General features: G+C 51.5%; 1 protein-coding gene across 4 annotated transcripts in view; it reads left to right on the top strand.

The window, feature by feature from the left end:
* Nucleotides 1–4,941: 4,941 nt before the first annotated feature.
* LOC118678625 (MLX interacting protein) overlaps nt 4,942–14,817 on the top strand; it is a 49,746-nt gene continuing 39,870 nt past the window's right edge. Inside the window, exon 1 of one of the 4 annotated variants that reach the window (XM_036354441.1) lies at nt 4,942–5,464. In XM_036354441.1, the coding sequence (XP_036210334.1) occupies nt 5,052–5,464 (413 nt within the window). In that variant the 5' untranslated portion in view covers nt 4,942–5,051. The remainder of the gene's footprint in view (nt 5,465–14,817) is intronic. The other 3 variants (XM_036354443.1, XM_036354442.1, XM_036354444.1) reach the window with 3 other exon arrangements.

Raw genomic sequence — 14,817 nt, 5'->3', positions numbered from 1 at the left:
AAACACAAACTTACCCTACCAGCCGGCCAATCCCACTCCTAGCTATTTACCTAAGAGAAATCAAAATGTACGGAAGCCTGTGTGGGAATGTTTACAGTGGCCTCATTCGTAATCACCCAAAACTGGAAGCAACTGAAATGGCCTTCAACCGGTGAACGGATCGGCTGACTGTGCTACCTTCATAGCACGAAACCCTACTCAGAAATAAAAAGGAATGGGCTACAGCTACATGCAATAGTGGGGAAGAACCTGGGTGCGTTACGCTACGTGAAAGGAAGCCAGGCTCAAGGTTGCTTACTGAATGGCTCCATTTATATGAAATTCTGGAAAAGGCAATGCTATAGAGACAGGAAGCCGATCAGTGGCTGCCGGCGCCCGGGGTGGGGTGGGGAGAGGGGCTGACTACTGCAAAGGGGTGAGGGAATTATGTGTGTGTGTTAGGACCATTTCATGTCATGATTGGCGCTCTTGTGAGGACGTGACTGTATGTTTGTCAAGCTTGTGGAATCGTACACGAAAAAAGAGAGAACGTTACTGTAGGTAATTCATACTGCAATAACACAAAACAAGTAAAAACAATAACAGCCAACATCACACCGTATGTTATGTGCCAGGCAGGTTGCAGTACTTTACGTATGTTAATCCACTCAGTCCTTATAACGGCCCTATGAAGTCGGTGGTCATTATCCCCAAATTGTGAAAGTTTTGTCCCCAGGGCTCTCTCACCTTCTTGGTCTCCAAGCCCCTGGGTCTGACCCTCACTTCCCTCTTCCTTCTGCGCCTCTCACCTTTCCTGTGACTGTCTTCTCTCGCCCACGGCCATGTAGGAAGTTGCCACTAACGTGTTCCACTGAGGAGCACGCAGTCAATAATGAGGTTTAGCAGGGATTTCAAACTCAGATGCCTACAGCAGTGATGGCGAACCTTCTGAGCTCGGCGTGTCAGCATTTTGAAAAACCCTAACTTAACTCTGGTGCCGTGTCACATATAGAAATTTTTTGATATTTGCAACCATCGTAAAACAAAGATGTATATTTTTGACATTTATTTTATATATTTAAATGCCATTTAACAAAGAAAAATCAACCAAAAAAATGAATTCGCGTGTCACCTCTGACACGCGTGTCATAGGTTCGCCATCACTGGCCTTACAGGAACCAGGCAGGTGATGCAAACAAGCAAAACCCACGGGACAATAGGGAGTGGTGGGGACTGTGGAAAGCTGGGGAGCACAAGCTGTGTCTAAAGGGGAGAGTTGCGCCCTAACCAGTTTGGCTCAGTGGATAGAGCATCGGCCTGTGGACTGAAGGGTCCCAGGTTCGATTCCGGTCAAGGGCATATACCTTGGTTGCAGGCACATCCCCAACAGGGGGTGTGCAGGAAGCAGCTGATCGATGTTTCTCTCTCATCGATGTTTCTAACTCTCTATCCCTCTCTCCTCCTCTCTGTAAAAAATCAATAAAATATATTTTAAAAAAATAAAGGGGATAGTCGCTCCTTAGCTCCAGCTGCTACAAAGTGGAAACAGTCTGGACCCAGTGTTGTCAGATCTTCAGATAGTTCAAGGAAATCCTAACTTTCTTATGTTTATGTCGATTTTTAAAATGTTAGCAAATAAGTCACATTTTAAAAAACTGTTTAGATCTTGGTTTTTCTTATTGTAAAGACATGTTTACACCTTTCTTTTTTTTTTTCCAAAGTCACCCCAAAGTACAAGGAAATAAGAAGCAGAGGCAGCCCTGACCGGTTTGGCTCAGTGGATAGAGCATCGGCCTATGGACTGAAGGGTTCTGGGTTTGATTCCGGTCAAGGGCATGTACCATGGTTGTGGGCACATCCCCAGTAGGTGGTGTGCAGGAGGCAACTGATCGATGTATCTAACTCTCCCTTTCTCTCTGTAAAAAATCAATAAAATATATTAAAAAAAGAAAAAAAAGAAGCAGAGGCAGAAAATCCATAGGTAGTGAAATAAGGCAACATCGGTAGCCCAAACCACCATATAAAGGAGGATGGCCAAGTGGAAACCAACTTTGCAAGGCCGGGGAACAACAGACCCAAGTGCTGCAGAAATAGATCCCACTGCGCAGGTCAGTCCTCCTCTGAACCCTAGAAAATCTCAGGAATCAGAGGCATCAGGTATTGCAGAAAGCAGAGGATTAAAAGCAGGGGTTGGTCGCCTGGCCAGCATGACTCAGTGGTGGAACATCGACCTATGAACCAGGAGGTCACGGTTTGATTCCCACTCAGGGCACATGACTGGGTTGAGCTTGATCCCTAGTGTGGGGCATGCAGGAGGCAGCCGGTCAATGATGCCCTCGCATCATTGATGTTTCTATCTCTCCCTCTCCCTTCTCTGATAGCAAAAAAATATATTTCAAAACAACAACAACAGGATTTGGTTGAAAGACTGCATATGAAACAGACCTCTAGGTTGCCAGTCCCATCCTGCGGTCTCAGCTGACTGCCCTTCTCTCTCTCCTTTCTGCTGGAGGCTGGAGGTTCAACATCTGGAGAAACTAAATCATGGAGACTTGAGAATCACAGATAGTAAGCACGGAGGAGTGTGGGGAGTGAGGTGCCAGAGGCTGCAGGCCATGGGCAGCAATGCAGTGGCAGTGAGCAGAGCGAACAGCAAGACTACTGTCCTCTTCCCTGGCCTTGCTCCAGAGTTTCGGCAGCTAAGCTTATACCCTCCCTCCCAAAGGCAACTGGAGGTCATCTGTGCCATCTGCACCACCCAGAGAGAAGACCTCCAGGTTCTGCCAGTTTTTAACATCAGCCTGAAGCGGTTCTCTCCTTCCCAGAAATGGATATTTATTTTTTCAATTAAAGAAAAAGTATACATCCTCCTTCATGGATGTCTTTTGTGTTTAAGAAACCAAACAGAAATAAAGAGTACACTCCCCCCCAAAAAAGTATACAAATAATAATTGTTTCTTTTAGAAATTAGAAAAGATAGGTAAGCATAAAGAAGAAAAATAAAAATCACCCCCGCCCAAGCAGATAACTGGTGTTAGTTAACCGGGTGCACTTTCTGATATATACACATAAATATATGAATTTATTTATTTTTGAAATTGATATTAAACTACTGATAATTTTTTATCTTTTTTTGTTTGTTTTGTTAACTCTTACCAGAGGATATTTTTTACATTGATTTTTAGAGAGAGAGTCGAAGGGAGGGAGGAGGGGGAGAGAAAGAGAGATTGGTTGCCTCCCACATGGGCCCCAACTGGGGTTGGGGATCAAACCTGCAACCGAGTTACCTGCTCAGCCTCAGATCCTTTGGTCTGCTGACCGACACTCTAACCACTGAGCGGAACCAGCCAGGGCTACTGATAACTTTTTACAAGTTGTTTTTCCATCCAATGTATTATGGGCTTCTTTCCATGTCAATAAATATACACGTACATCATTTCATATGTAGTGTTCCATTATATTTGGGGCCATAAATATCCAACGACTCCCCTCTTGTTAGACATTACATTGTTCCTGCTAACGCTTTATAAATGGCACTGCAGTCATCATCCTGTACACACGATAAAATTCTAGAAGTGAAATTGCGGTGTCGTATGTGGCTGGGCATTTAAGAGTTTACCAAGAAGAAGAATTTCCAGATTGAAGGAAGGCAAATCATAGGCTGGACCTTCACATTTTTGCAGCCAGAGTTCAAAGCGATGGTTTGGGCAAAGGGGGTGGGGATCTCAAACTCATAGCGGAAGCTGGCAGTCCCTGGCGACCTACTCCTCCTTAGAGACTCTAGGAAAGGAGTGAGTGCAGACGGTTTGGTGAGCCCTTCCTCCCTTCCATTCCCAACACCCTCCCCTTCAGGAGGAGGGTGGGGCAAGGCCATCAGCTTGCATCCAAATGTGGAAGTGAAACTGGCCTCAAAGCAGAGGAGGGGTGAGTCAGTAGAGGACTCACGAGGTCCTGCTAGGACTAGGGTGGGTGCTCTGGGCCCAGGGGCCTCACTAGGCCTCTTGGTGCCCTGCTACCCCCATTCTCCCCACGCCACCCCCATCCCAGGCTGGCTCTGAGTTCCTAAAACTTTCTTAGCTTTCTAGAAGTGTTAACTATTAGATTGAACCATGCCAAACTGCCCTTTCTGTAGGTCAAAAGTTGTTGGGTATTGGCATTCTTTGGATACGTCTACACTGTACATTTATTGGGCCAGGTGTTGTGCTGAGCACTTGGTATTCATTTTTTTTAACTGTCACAACTTTCTGGTACATAGGAATTGTCCCCCCACTTAACGGAAAACAAATCTCTGGCTCAGAATCTCCCTGTTTGGAATGGTTTATGTGCTGGCTCGCCCTCCAAACTGAGGATCTGAACTAGCGCCTCTGCGGACGGAAGTGCTGCGATCTCCCAGGATAACGCCTCAACTTGGCAGAGCCACCTTCCCTTCTGCGACTCAGTCTACTCATCAATAAAATGGGACAACAATCACAGTGCCCAGCAGCATCAGGCAGGAGCTGTTGGGACGCAGTTCCGGGCTCAGCAGAAGTAAGCGGAAGGCCGGGAGGGGGGGGGCGGGGAGAGGGAGGGGGAGCACCACCCCCACCAACCACGTGGAGGGCCCGCCCCGCCCGCAGCTGGGCCGCAGGACGATTGCCCGGAGCGTGGGGCGGGGTCAGCACGGCCGGCTCGGCCCGCGCCTCCCTGTGTGCGGACCCTGGCGACCCGCACTACCTGGCCACCGCGTCCCCCGGCACCAGGACAGCCCGGAGGGGAGGGGGCGGCGAGGGGCGGGGCTCGGAGGCGTGGCCCCGGCTCTCCCTGTTTTTTTTCTTTTTGTCCGCCTAGATACCGAAAGGCTCCCCTGCGCCTTTAAGAGGCCGACGCGGGCATCCGATTGGCCGAGACGCGCCGGTGACGTTACTCGGGGGCGGGCGCGAGGCGGCCCCGTCAGCCCGCGCCCTCCCCCTCACGCCCCGCGGCGCGCTCGCGGGCAGTCGGCGCGCGGGCCGGGCCGGCGTCCCCTCAGCCTCGCTCGCCCGCCCGCCCGCGTCGCCCCGGGGCCCGGGGGATGCCCCGGACCGGGCGCTCCCATGGCGGCCGACGTCTTCATGTGCTCCCCGCGCCGGCCTAGCAGCCGGGGCCGCCCGGTGCTGCTCAAACCCCCGGTGCCTGAGGACGACGACGACTCGGACACGGATGAGCCGTCCCCGCCGCCCGCCTCCGGAGCGGCCACCGCGGCCCGGGCCCACGCGAGCGCCGCGCCGCCGCCGCCCTGGGCCGGGCCGGGCCGCGAGGAGCCGCCGCGCCGCCAGCAGATCATCCACAGCGGCCACTTCATGGTGTCGTCGCCGCACCGCGAGCACCCGCCCAAGAAGGGCTACGATTTCGACACGGTCAACAAGCAGACGTGCCAGACCTACAGCTTCGGCAAGACCAGCTCCTGCCACCTGTCCATCGACGCCTCGCTCACCAAGCTCTTCGAGTGCATGACCCTGGCCTACAGGTAGGGGGCCCGGCGACGCCGTCCGGCCCCACCTGTCAAGCCGCGCTCCCTCCGCGGACCAAACCAGCGTGGGGGGCTGGGCCGCCCGGGGTGGGGGGGACCCCTGGACTCCACGCCTTCCCCCGGGGTCGCCCGGCTCCGGGAGGGTTCCTGGCCTCTTCCCCTGCCCGCCGCGCTCGGTCCTTCCGGCTTCGCGCTCCGCACCGCTGCCTCCTCCCAGTGTCCCCGGGGCCACCGAGGTGGGACCGGACGCCTCGGGGGTCCCCAGCGGCGTCGGGGTGACGGCCCCCGGCGCGCGGGGGCTCTGTGGGGGTCCGGCCCTGCATGGTGGGGGTCTGCTTCCTCCCGGATCCCGGGGGATGAAGGCGTCGCTGCTTCCCTCGGCTGCCGAGGGAGGGGAGGTCGATGGGCGCAGTGCTTCCCAGCGCCACCGCGCCTGGCTCCAAGCTGGAGGCTCCTTTCCTCGCCCTGGCGGAGGGAGGCTGGGTCTCCACCCCCCCGCCCCCCGCCACCTCCACCGGGAAGCCCTCCCTCAGCTCGGGAGGGGCCCTGGGCGTCTCCCAGGAAGACTTCTGGAAGCACAGCTGTTGGAGGTGCAGCCTGTCCTCCTGGCAAGGCGCAGGGTTCGCTGGCGGCCCTGAAACCTGATACGGAGATGAGATGCCGGTGTGGAGGGCAGGCGTCCCAGCGCCACCCTACGTGTGGGTTTGGCTCTGGGCAGAGGGTCCTCCCCCCCCAAGGCACTGCAATGCCTGGCGCTTCCTCTGCCTTCGCTTCCTTCCTCGGTGGGCTAGGTGTTAGCCTCAGGTGGCTTCTGCCTCAGCAGCAGAACTGATTCGGACTCTGCAGGGAGCCCCGGCCTGCACCCCAGCTCTCGCCAGGGCAGGGTCCCTGCTCAGCGGGGGTTATTGGTTCGGTCCCTCGACTGGCTCAGGCCTTCGTAGGGTGTTCTCTGCAGGCTGCCTCGGAAGTTTCCTGGGAGATTCCAGAAAAGTGTAAAGAAGAGGAGGAACATTTCCCACCCCCCCCTTTTTTTTGGGGGTGGGGGTGGGAGAGCCATGAACCCAGAATACATTACCCATTTGCTGGAAGTTGAAACACTAGATACAGGGCTCTGGGTGACATTTTCCTCCTCTGGAATAAATGATTAATCCATTTGTTCCTTTGTTATGTTCCTGAAATGCCCCCACCCTCCCGTTTCCTCTCCAACCGCCTTCCCTGGCGGTTTGTTGGCCCCATGGCTGCAGCAGGTTACCCACAGCGCTCCCTTTAATGGCGCGTTGGTCGGGCTCTGCTTTGCTGCTCTGGTCTTGCCAGTTTGAGCTGGCACCGAGCCTGTGAAGATGTTCTGTTTTGTTTTTTGTTTTTCTTTAAACGAATGGTGTTGGGACTGCAGCCCTCAGCCTTTAAGCTCTGCTTACTCCATCTCAAATTGTGAGCACTTCCATTGCAAGCAGACCCTTGTAGCATATGCCCCAGCGCGAGAGAGCCCTTTCACACAAAACAGGGGTGAAAGACAGGAATGTGTTTTATTAAAAGAATGTAATCCTCCTCTCTATCTTAATATAAACTCCATGTACAGGGAGAGAATGGATGGCTGAGTTGCAGGCGGTATGGGCTAGAAAGCGCTCCCCTAAAGTAAAGAATAAACCAGTCTCCTCTTTGCCCTCAGTTTAGATAACCTAAAGGTTTATTGTCAACTAACACCAAGGAATTTTAGTAATGGCATTCCCCGCCTCATGCACACTTCTTTCAAAAGCATTTTGGCAACTGGCCATTGCTCAATTAACTTTCTTGATTGCAAAATGCACACTTAGTTTGATGGGAGACTTATCTTGCTCTTAACACCTCCCACCCCACTGGCTCTCTTGCTTTACTGCTACTCCCTGTGCACAGGTCCTGCCAGTGCAGGTCCCCCCCATGGGTGCTGCCAGCCTAGTGATTCCTCATGAGGGTGCCCTGCCTCTCTGTGTGAGGCTGGTGTGGCTGGCCCTCAAGTTGAGTTGGCAGTGTGGAACTTGGGTAGAGCGTGACAGAGGAAGGACTCAAAACCAGTTAGTGGACTGGGATGTAGCCTCTGGCTTAGAAAGCAGCCCAGGAACAGGAGGGAGTGTCTGTCCTCAGCTGTCCGTCATGACCACTGGCTGACTGTCAGAGGAGTAGGAGGCAACCAGGGAAGAAGAGGTGGTCTGACTTTCCTTTTGGTGGGGCCTGAGCCTTCACCACTGTTTGCAGTTTTCTCCTTGGCCAAGAGGAAGGCCAGCTGGACCTCCCCTCCTGGCCTCCTTCCTCTGCTGCGTGACTGTTTCTGGCATGGGCTCTTTCTAACCAACTTCCTGTGTGTCCCCTGGCCTCTTCGTTCTAGCTGCCTAACTCTCCCTGGTACACTCTGTGCTATATGTTTTTTGGTTTGTTTTTTTTTTTTGGTTTCCTGTAAACTGCTGCCTTCCAGCTGTTTCCAGATGAGGTTCAACAGCCCTTTTGAGGGAGGAACTAAGTGCAGGGGAAGTTGTGGTTGTTTTTCCCCAGCCCTGTGAAGTGGTCTCGGGACTCTGAATATGCTCTGTTCCTGAACATGCAAAGTCTTGGCCTCCTGAAGGGTCCTTGGCAGGCTGACTTTGGGAGGGGAAATAAGATGTTGGAGGAATCGGGACTGTGAGTGCCCAGTGGCCCACGTGAGTAAATAGCAGTGCTGATGGGACTCCAACTTCATATCATTTCCTTAAAACCCATGTCCTTCCTATCTTTTTTTTAAAAATATATTTTACTGATTTTTTACAGAGAGGAAGGGAGAGGGATAGAGAGTTAGAAACATCCATGAAAGAGAAACATCCATCAGCTGCCTCCTGAACATCCCCTACTGGGGATGTGCCTGCAACCAAGGTACATGCCCTTGGCCGGAATCGAACCTGGGACTCTTCAGTCCACAGGCCGATGCTCTAGCCACTGAGCCAAACTGGTCAGGGCTGTCCTTCCTATCTTGATTGTGTGCTCAATAATTGGAATGTTTTGAAGGGAAATAGTTGCTTTCCCCAAGGCAAAATCTCCATGATAGAAGCGTACCTTTTCTCAGCCTTTCTGTCACTGTCAAATGGGGAGGATAAAACTGCCCTGCAGGGTGAATGTTAGGATTAATTGAGATAATGTCTGCGAATGGGTCTAGTACCTGGCAAATAAGAGGAGATTTAACAGGCGAAATCAAACTCTGCATCCTCATTCAACTGACATTGACTAGGAGCCCCAGTTTCTCATCTGTAAACTAAAGGAAATGATGTATCTGACAGGTCTTTTAGTGTGGCTTTCAAATGTGTGCTCTACAGATACTCAGTAGACACATTCTTGGTTTGCCCATACTTGCTAAGGCTCCACAATGGAGCTGTGTACTCTAGAACACAGTTCATGGTTCTTGTCCTCTTAGCATTTTAAGGAATGTCACACATGTAAATCACCCACACAGATTCTGAATGCATCTAGTATATAGCTCTTTGTGGTTGGTTCTGATTTCACTTCTCTAGCTTTTTATGTAGCTCTTTATTAGGGAGCCTTGGTGTGAACCTGAGGGGAGGGGTGATGGTTTTTTTATGTATTTAGAGATAAGCAGGCGCTCTCTGCACAATGGGTTTCTGATTAAGTGGAGATTTGAGGAGACCTTTTTTTTAAAAAATATGTTTTATTGATTTTTTACAGAGAGGAAGGGAGAGGGATAGAGAGTTAGAAACATTGATGGGAGAGAAACATCGATCAGCTGCCTCCTGCACACCTCCCACTGGGAATGTGCCCACAACCAAGGTACATGCCCTTGACCGGAATCGAACCTGAGACCCTTCAGTCCGCAGGCTGACGCTCCATCCACTGAGCCAAACCGGTCAGGGCTTGAGGAGACCTTTTAATTTGGACCTTTGCGATGGCCTTGGGATACAATTTTCTAGACTGTGACTTGAGTAAGTGTAGCCCGTATAGTAACCCTTTGTTCTTGACCCAAGGCAGGAATCTCTGCCAGACTTAAGGAATAGCAGGGATTAAAGGTTTAGAGCACTGTGCTCTTCAAACTTTAAGTTTTCAAAAGAAGAACTTTCTGATGCTAGGCCTGGTAACTAGTTGTAAATGGGAACCATTTACACAAATGACTAAGTTAGTTTGACTCTTCTGCAACCATGCTGAAGACACAGTTTTTCTTCCTGTGCTTTCTTTAGTCCTTTATCATTATATTAGGGGCCCAGTGCACGAATTTGTGCACCTTGGGAACTGTGGGCCACGAGGCTGCGGTAGGCACAGGGGCGAGTCCTGGCCCATCCTCTGTACCCCTGCCCAGCCCCTCCCACTGCAGCAACCAGACCCCTATCTGTCGGCAGCTCCCCTCCCGCCTCCTCCGCTCCCACACACTGACAGCATGCTGAAGGCGCGGAGCGATTGGGTCCAGTGCCAGCAGTGGGTGTGAGTGGGACCAGCATCCGCAGAGGGTGCGAGCGGCAGCTGCTGCCCTGATCGCCCCTTAGGAGCAGAGGGAGGTGGAGAAGCCCTCAGGGACAATCAGGGCCAGCAGCTGTTCACACCTGCTGATGGCGCCAAGCGATTGGGACCCATGCCGGGCACCAGCAGCAGGTGCGAGTGGTGGTTCTGGCACTGGCTATGGGTGCGAGTGGGGCCGGCTCTGGCAGTGGGTGTGAGAAGCGGCTACTGGCCCCGATCTCCCCTTAGGAGCAGGGGGAGGTGGAGAAGCCCTGAGGGGCAATCAGGGCCCGCAGTTGTCTCTCACATCCGCTGGCGGCACCAAGCGACCATGGCCGGTGCTGGGTGCTGGGCACTGGCAGCGGGTGCAAGTGGGACTGGTGCCAGCAGTAGGTGCAAGCATTGGGCGGAACCGGGGCATGCGGGAGCAAAGAATTTCAGTAACCACCAGAGGCTCACCTTGATGACAGCGACTGGTGTCCCGCCTTGGTCTGGCGCCCCCACTCACCTGCTCCACCATCCTGCTGCGGCCGATGCCCACCATGTTTTGCACACGCTCCCTGGTGGTCAGCGCACATCAAAGCGACTGGTTGTTCGGTTGTTCTGCTGTTCGGTCTATTTGCATATTAGCCTTTTATTATATAGGATAGTGTGCCATTAAAAGGTTTGGATGGGAGCGAGGGCTACAGAGATGAGAAGGACAGGCTCTCTCCTTGAGGAGCTCACAAACTTGGCGTGGGCAACAGATAGACAGTTGTAGAACAATTAGCAAGGACTCTGATAAAAAAACATGAACCAGGTCTATGGCGGTGCCAACGATTGAGTGTGTGTGTGTTTACATAACTGGTATCAATGTGGACTGTTTCCCCTGACATCAGGGTTTAATGTGCATTGCCCCTTTCCCATGTTAAGGGTTAAAAAATATGAATCACATTGCCCAGCAGGAAGCCCCAGTGTTCCTTTTACCTATCATCTTCCCTTTAGTAGTTTAGGACCAAATTTCCTTTTTATACAGAGCCCGATTGGCTAAATGTCATCCTGATGGAAAGGCGAAGGGTGATAAAATCGGGAATATCCTGGGAAAAGAGGAGAGGTGGTGGGAGTTTATTTACTAGGATAGGAGAAGAGAATCAGATTAACTGAGCAACAGCTATATCCTAGATTCTCTTTATGTTATCTTAAGCATTTCTCACACTAACCTTCTCAGGTAGGTCATGGTTGAGTTCTTATTTTTCATATTTTAAAAAAAGAAAGAAAACCTGAGCATAGAAGTTAATTTGTCCTATCACCAAGAGGTTAGTCAACTTGTCCAAGACAGTGTCTGGAGCTGAAATGTTATCTCCCTTATCTGCTCATAAAAATTTGCAGTCTTGTTAGAGAGGTGGCGAAAATACCATTTTTTCTCCTAACGGAAGACATGGAGAATCCAAATGGGGAAAATGAATGCCTTTAGGTGGCCCCATCCCCTTTCATGGCTGCCCTTCCCCACTGGTGAAATCCTACCCTTTCTTCAAGACTCAGCTTGGACACCAGCTGCCCTGATAAACCCAAAGGGAATAAACGCCATGGTCCTCTGTAAGTCCACAACCCTTATTGATTCTGCCTCATGCCATTACATAGACCTAAGCTACCAGAATTTCCGCTGTCTTCACCTTTGATTTGCCCACCGAACCTAACAGTGTCTGGCACATACTGAGTGATTAGGAAATATATATGGAATTGAAAAGGGAAGCTCAGGTACCTGGTCTTGCTTCTGCAAACTTTTATTTATCTTCAGCTGTGCAAAGGCAAACCACTGTGGAACAATGCTTTATGGGATGTTGGTGTGGAGTGGGACAACAGGCCAAAGTGTTTTGCTAGGTGGTGTGTGAATTGTGGCTCATATGGACTGGAGTGGTAGGCAAATTAATGCCCCCACCCTCACCAAGATGTCCACATCCTAGTCCCCACAACCTGTGAATATGTTGGGTTACACAGCAAAGAAGAATTAAGGTTGTTAATCAGTGGGTTTAAAACGGGAATATTATTTTGGATTATTTGGGTGGCCCCAATGTAATCTCAAGGGTCCTCCTTAAAAGTGGAAGAGGAGCCAAAACCGGTTTGGCTCAGTGGATAGAGCGTCGGCCTGCGGACTGAAGGGTCCCAGGTTCGATTCCGGTCAAGGGCATGTACCTGGGTTGCAGGCATATCCCCAGTGGGAGGTGTGCAGGAGGCAGCTGATCGATGTTTCTCTCTCATCGATGTTTCTAGCTCTCTATCTCTCTCCCTTCCTCTCTGTAAAAAGTCAATAAAATATATTTAAAAAAAAAAAAAAAGTGGAAGAGGAAATCAAAAGAGAGAACCAGAGAGAAAGAGCCGCAGGAGGGCTTGGCCTGATGTTGGCTTTGAAGCTGGAGGAAGGGGCCCAGAGTTAAGGAATGTGGGCTTCCTCAAGAAACTGGAAAAGGCAAGGAGCAATTCTCCCTTAGATCTTCAGAAGGAATTCAGTCTGCTGTCATCTTGATTTTAGCCAGTGAGACCCATTTCAGACTTCTCACCTCCAGGACTATCTACACTAATAAAAGACAAAGATGCTAACTGACCATACCTTCACTATGCCCACCAGCCAATCAGAAGAGTATGCAAATTAACCCACCAAAGATGGCTGTTAAATTTGCATACTGCAGGTGGGGCGGGCAGTGCCAGATGCCGCCTGCGAGATCCAGCCGCAGATCGGAGACTGGGGAGGCGGGGTGGGCAGCCCAGAAGCCACCCATGGGATCCAGGCCGCAGATCGGGGACTGGGGAGGCGGGGCGGGCAGCGCCAGACGCCATCCAGGGAAGCGGAGCCGGCGATCACCCAGGCCAGAAGCCTGAGGCCTGGGCAGGGGCGGAGCCTGCGATTGGAGCAGGCTGGGGGTCCCCTGCCCAGGCCTAATGCCCTGGCCTGAGGCCTGAGTATGGGTGGAGCCAGCGATTGCCAGGGACTGGGGGTCCCCTGCCCAGGCCTAATACCCTGGCCAGGGGTCTGAGGCCTGGGCAGGGGTGGAGCCTGCGATCTCCTTGGCCAGAAGCCTGAGGCCTGGGCAGGGGCAGAGCCTGTGATTGGAGCGGGCTGGGGGTTCCCTGCCCAGGCCTAAGGCCCCAGCCAGAGGTCTTAGGCCTGGGCAGGCGATTGGAGCGGACTGGGCGTCCTCTGCCCAGGCCTAACGCCCCTCTGGCCTGGGCAGGGGCGGAGCCTGCGATTGGAGCAGGCTGCAGGTCCCCTGCCCTGGCCTAAGGCCCTAGCCAGAGGTCTTAGGTCTGGGCAGGCGATCAGAGCGGACTGGGGGTCCCCTGCCCAAGCCTAATGCCCCAGCTAGAGGCCTGAGGCCTGGGCAGGGGCTGAGCCGGGGATCGGTGTGAACTACAGAGGAAACATCTTTTCTGACCACTCATTGGCTAAGCTCCCTGTATGCCACTGGTAATATTCTTAGTAACTTGGGTAATAAGAATCCAAGAAGGTGATGTAGGGTTTTTCCACCTCACTCCTGGAGAAAAAAACAAAGGTCTGCTGCTGGAGGGCTAAGAAACATCATATCCTGCCCTAGCAGGTTTGGCTCAGTGGATAATGTCTCGGCCTGCCTACCACAGGGTCTGGGTTCAATTCTGACCAAGGGCATGTACCTAGGTTGCAGGCTCTTCCCTGGCTGGGGCCCAGGTCAGCGCTCATGCAGGAGGCAACCAATCAAAGTGTTCCTCTCACTTTGATGTTTCTCTCTGTCTTTCCCTTTCTTTCCACATTCTCTAAAAATCAATGGAAACATATTCTCAGGTGAGGATAAAAAAAAAATAATAATAAAGAAATGTCATATCTTATGAAAGACACATCTTGAAAATGCCTAAAGAAAGTTGTCATTTTTTCATGGTGAAGGGACTGGAGTCTGTGTTGATGAAAACACCTTGGTGGCTGCAGTGACTGGCAGTGGCTGCAGCAGCGGGGTGATGGGGCTGGTGCCTTCCCCTGATCAGCCCGGTCGCCTCTCACAAAGGGAGGCCAGACTGCGGCTTAGGCCCGCTCCCCAAGGGGAGCAGGGAGCAGCCCTAAGCTGTCAGTAGGACATCCCCTGAGGGCTCCCAGTATGTGAGAGGGGGCAGGCTGGGCTGAGGGACACCTCCCTCCCCCAGTGCACGAATTTCGTGCACCGGGCCCCTAGTCAGATAATAAATTTGTATTGTTCTAAGCCATAAATTTTGTGGTTATTTGTTATAGCAGCAAGAGAAACTAATACAGACTTGGTTTCCAAAGTTTATTAAGGTAATGTTTTAAGCACATAACCCAGGTATAAAAAAGTCTTTCTTATTTCTTCTCCCACCACGGGAGAGCATAGCAGCATGCCCTGGAGTTATATCAAGTTCTACTGAGTGTATTAGGCGCCAGTTCAGGGGATCTTGTGATAGGAGGGACCACATTTTAAAAGGAAAAGTCTGGCCCTAACTGGTTTGGCTCAGTAGATAGAGCATCGGCTGCGGACTGAAGCGTCCCAGGTTCAATTCTGGTCAAGGGCATGTACCTTGGTTGCGGGCACATCCCCAGTAGGGAGTGTGCAGGAGGCAGCTGATCGATGTTTCTAACTCTCTATTCCTCTCCCTTCCTCTCTGTAAAAAAAATCAATAAAATATATTTAAAAAAAAAGAAAGGAAAAGTCTGTGAAGTGGGCTTTATTCTTGCTTCTCAGTACAATTCCTACAGTAGAGTATTGTAGAAACTTAATATTACTTATTTTTAAGGATTCATATAATGGCTGATGGAAAATTCACTGTAAGCTCCCATTGAATTAAATTACTGAAATTGAATTACTTCTTGGGTATAATATGTGCAGTCCAGATAGCAAATCGCTTAGGTGATATATTCCATCTTTTGTTGGAATTCTTTCTATAGTTAG

Source organism: Myotis myotis, unplaced genomic scaffold (assembly GCF_014108235.1).
Source record: "Myotis myotis isolate mMyoMyo1 unplaced genomic scaffold, mMyoMyo1.p scaffold_m19_p_20, whole genome shotgun sequence".
NCBI classification, from domain to species: domain Eukaryota; kingdom Metazoa; phylum Chordata; class Mammalia; order Chiroptera; family Vespertilionidae; genus Myotis; species Myotis myotis.
The sequence above is the reverse complement of the archived record's forward strand: the minus strand, read 5'-3'. Positions and strand labels throughout refer to the sequence as shown.